Source organism: Apis mellifera, linkage group LG1 (genome assembly GCF_003254395.2).
Source record: "Apis mellifera strain DH4 linkage group LG1, Amel_HAv3.1, whole genome shotgun sequence".
In the NCBI taxonomy this organism is placed as follows: Eukaryota; Metazoa; Arthropoda; class Insecta; order Hymenoptera; family Apidae; genus Apis; species Apis mellifera.
The window spans coordinates 16,730,836-16,735,550 of NC_037638.1; the positions used below are offsets into that span (position 1 = coordinate 16,730,836).

Here is a 4,715-nt window from a genome sequence, read left to right on the forward strand (position 1 = left end):
TTTTGTGATTATTATGAACTTCTTATCAACAAATAGTCAAATTTTATCTACTGTCAAGAAGATAGAAATTCATATAGAGAGAAAAGAATTGATCGATTGAAAAATTTGAAGATTGAATTTAATATAATCCATATAACATAAATATTAATACAATATAATAAATTTTAATTGACATACTTGAAAATTATGATAATCAGTTTTTTTTTTACAGGTAAATATTGAAAGCAAATATCGATAATCGGTGAAGAAGGAATCTTGCTACAGTAACGATTAAACTGAACTTCAGAACACATCTTGCTTCCATTTTATTCCATATTTTGCTTGAAGTATTCACATTTTATATTAATAAAGATTAAAAACAAACTTCAAATTAACGAAACGTAATTTCAAAAAACACCAAATGTTTGAGTAGAAATTTTTACGTTAAATAACATAAACAAGGAGAATATTTAAATATTCTGTCTCGTTAATGGTCATAAAAAGAAACCGTAACTTTAAAATTGTAAAAAAATCTCAAACGATTGATTCGATGGGCAATTATATGAGGCCTACCGATCCTTTAAGTCTTTCTCTTCCCAAAGGTATCAATGTTGACACGACCCCTATCAAACGATCGAAATTACCCATCATTTTTATCATTGGAGGACCGGGATCTGGAAAAAGTTATTATATTTATTTCATTATCACATAACCTTAGAACTTCGTTAAATTTTAATAACCGTTTAACTTTTTTTTTTTTTTTTTCATATTTCACATTCAATTTTTTGAAGATAGATAAATAGGATAAATAAAGTTAACGCAAAAGAAAATATACTTGAGAGATATTGTAAAGAAATATACTTAATGAAAATAATAAAAATGTGAAATATGAAAATCACGTTATTATTTTATTGTCATCAACTTTATTGTGTTATTATCGTGTCAATATAGATTGTTCTAAAAATTCCGAAACAAAATTTTCATTCTGTAACTAATAATCGATCATTTCAGGGACAATAACCACACATGTGGCGGAGAAGTACGGTTTCGAACGCATAATATCCACGGATATTATTCGAAATGAAGTGTCTAAACGATCGGATAAGGCCTACGCCCTGGCACGTTATTTGTCGAGGGGTCAACTGGTGCCAGAAGATGTATTAGTGGAATTGATCGCGATAAGGATGCTGGAGAACATTCACAAAAAGAAAGGATTCTTTATAAGCGGATTTCCCCGGGATAAGAAACAAGGTAAAGTTTTTGATAAAGAAATACGAAAACCTGATCTTGTCATACTTCTGCATGTTCGAAATTCCGTAATGACCGACCGAGAAATGGCAAAAAGCGTGAAAGCTACAGAAAGAGTATCCGTCACTTTCGATTATATCAAAAATCGGATCAAGGATTACCATAGGCGGAACAAATCTATACTTAGACATTACCGTAAAGTCTTGGTGATAATCGATGCTGAGCCTGAAATAATGGTCGTGGTCGAAAATGCGTGTGCAGTTATAGATAATTTTTTAAAAAAAAGTTTTGGAGAAAGTTACGTGTCGATGCCCTCGACTTCCAAATAAATTTCGAAATGATAGATTCTATGTCAAAAGTGTTTAATGTTGAAAGATGTAGTGTTGATGTATGAAAGATCTTTTACATAAATGAGACATAATATGTTATTTAAGAGAGACTTTACTCAGAGTGCGTTAGATTGTAAATTTTTAATTTGATTAGGTGTAATTTAAATGTTAATTGATAATAGTGGACGTACTGTAAATAGAAGAAGCATTGTTAATTAAACAAGAAGAATATTTTTGCAAGGAAATATAATTTTTTCCCACATCGTTAATATTCATCTTTAAATATATTCAGCCGTTCAAAAGTCTTAGAATTTTTCAATAGTTTTTTTATCATATTTGTTTGAAAGTTGAAAGGAATTTATTAAATACTTTTTACGATAATATTGTTCTAAGACTTTTATGTTGAAAATATACATCTGATATTGTATGAAATAATCTTTGATTAAGTGCAATTTGAATATTAAGATCGATTCAATTCTGTTTAAATAAATAATTAAATAATTAAATAATAGATACATGCATATACATAAAATGAAGAAAAAAAAAGAAATCAAATTACCTTACTCAATTTTAATTATTATCTTCGAGTAAAAAGTAATTTTCAAATAAAATTTTCGTATTAATTTTCCTTTATTTTAAATAAATATTACACGATAAATATAATTAATATTAAAAGACATTATTTGATAAAATAAATATTAGATACGAATTAAATCTTTTTGCATTTCACTTTTTCAGCCAAGAAATATAGAATAAAAAAGCCTCGTTCAAATTGATCTCTCCATAAACCAGAATATTTTTCATTTTTAAATTAATAAATATATTTCACGCGATTGTAACTTCTATTTCCTCGCAATTTCACAGATAAACGGATATAATTGGCAAACTAACTGTTCGAAATAATTGGCAAACTAACCGTCGACCGCATATTTTTTCCATTGTAGATACGAAAAATGTTTTTGATAGCCACGCATGCCCACCTACCATACGTCTGTATTTATTCATCCCCTGTACGCGTTTTCCGCTCATTTTAATCAGTAGATGGATGGTTGCTTCTATTTATGAGCATACGTATACACGCGGAACGTCTCTTTCCCTGTACGAAAACCCGACTCACCCTCGTATCAATCGCTCGTGTGTAAGTGCACATGATTCGCTTGCCGGATATATTCATAAACACGCGTGCACTTTACGCGGCATCTATCTGCACATGAATGGTCCATCGTATCTCGGCGGATGACTGATAAAACAGTGTTAGCTTGTGCTTGTGCCACGGATGGACCAAGAATTTTCGAGACCCAGGAAATTGAATTTTCTGAACAGTAAGACATACAAACGTATATGTAAAACAAAATTGTAGGAAATAATAATAATAATAATAATGGAAACAGGGACGAAATAATATTTTCCTAAAAAGAAAAGAAAAAAGAAAAAAAGAAAAAACTTCATTCCGATATATATACAATCTTTCTTGTATTCTCGATTTGATTAAAGATTTAACGCAATTAAATTTCCAGAAATAGAAGAAAATATAGAGACCTGGAAGCCAGGAGGATATACCGTACTCCATCAATTTTTCCATTTAAATCCCCCAAATCCTTAGTCATCAATTCCAATTACCGGAAGCACCCTTCACCCCGGCAACAATTTCCCTCAGTGTTTCTCACCTTCGATTCACGATACTCCTCACCGCGACTCGTCCTCCCTGGGCATCTTTTTTAATCATCCCCTTTGTATCCGCCCCTGGAAACCCGACAAAGCGTCCGCTCGCACACTCGCTCACCGTTTCCACACGGTGTACACGGTGTGCCGGCTATCGAAGCGTTGCTGTGTGTTGGGGTGGGTGGACGGGCGGTTGGCTGCGTTTATGAGGATACGGGCTCCGAAATTGAAAAGCACCCCAGCGAGAGGTAGGCGAGGGTGTTCGTGCAGCAGTCATTGACAAGCGAAAGACCGTATCAGAGGGTAATCCTATTGGTGGACGGCCGCGTCGCGACGTCCAGGCGTCATTGGTCCGCCTTCGAGCTATGGGGCGTGGCCTCGAGTTCCTCGAGGGTTCCTGTGGAGGGGTGAGAATGCCTGGTTGCATCCCTGGCAACGATTACGGGAAAACCACAGGGTCGTTCGACGGTAGGAATCCAGCATGGCGGACCTGGCAACCCCTCCGAGCGAATTCACTACCACCACAACCACCGCCGCCACCACCACCACCACCACCATCACTACCACTACTGGCATTACCACCAGGATACCGACTTCGCCGCTATTATCGAGGCCACTGCGATGCTATTCACCACTAAACCGGCCGGGTAGTGGATTTCGCTCGATTTGTCCGGGGGAACACTTCAGGAATCGGAAGTTCGATCGGACGATTAATTGCTCCGTTAACTAGTCTTTTCAGAGCACGACTCTTTGACGACGTCGCGGGAATACAAGATGCCTGCTATTTGAGCCGTTCCACGTTGGGGGAATTCGGTTTGACATTTATCGATGCAATTTCTATCCCTTACTTTTTATCATTCGTCTATCGCAAGCGTTAAAAATATGGATCGAACAATAAAATAATGTATATTATGTCATACATTAACGTCCCATTGTTCAGAAATCGATTCATCTATCTAAAAATTAATAACGTTCGATTAAGATAACGTTGCATCGATACATTCAAATCTCTTATCCTCTACGTCCAATTATATCCCCCTCTTCGCATCGATCAATCCTCGAAAAAAGATCTAACTCAAAAGGCATTTTTTCGTCGTATCCATCGTGGATTTGATTCCTCTCTGGCTCAGCAACGCCGGGTATCGTTCAACTCCGCTCCGATAAAGGGGATGCTCGCGGGTCGAAGCAGAGGCCGGGAGAAAGAAGGGTGGAAATTGAGAAAGAGACGGGTTTCACTACCACCACGTAGCCAACGATCAACAATTGCACGACGTTCAGTTGGAGAAGGTAGGCGTCGTCTCGTGGCGATGTAACACGGGGTGGGGGGTTGGAGCTTTGGCCAGGCGTCAACCGACGCGAAGGGGCGCGCGCAGGCGCCGCGACGAGCGTCGTCGGCGAAGCGCCGCGTCAAACGTGCCGGCTATAGGTTAAATCCTCCCGCTTCTCGTTTTTGTTGTTTTTCCGCCGTTGCCTCCTGATCCCGCCTTCAAAAGTGCC

General features: G+C 37.2%; 1 protein-coding gene across 1 annotated transcript; it reads left to right on the top strand.

Annotated features, from left to right (window-relative positions):
- The first annotated feature begins 215 nt into the window (after positions 1–215).
- LOC113218522 (adenylate kinase isoenzyme 1-like) lies at positions 216–2,055 on the top strand. The gene is made up of 2 exons (XM_026442054.1): positions 216–662; positions 991–2,055. Exons 1-2 carry the CDS (start codon positions 470–472, stop codon positions 1,554–1,556), a joined length of 759 nt encoding a protein of 252 aa, XP_026297839.1. The 5' UTR covers positions 216–469; the 3' UTR covers positions 1,557–2,055.
- Positions 2,056–4,715: the final 2,660 nt, after the last annotated feature.

Bases quoted from the DNA above. Each gene is read 5' to 3' on its own strand.
- LOC113218522 (XM_026442054.1), top strand. From the start codon at position 470: ATGGTCATAAAAAGAAACCGTAACTTTAAAATTGTAAAAAAATCTCAA. The intron at 663-990 runs GTTATTATATTT...CGATCATTTCAG, and splicing joins AGGACCGGGATCTGGAAAAA to GGACAATAACCACACATGTG.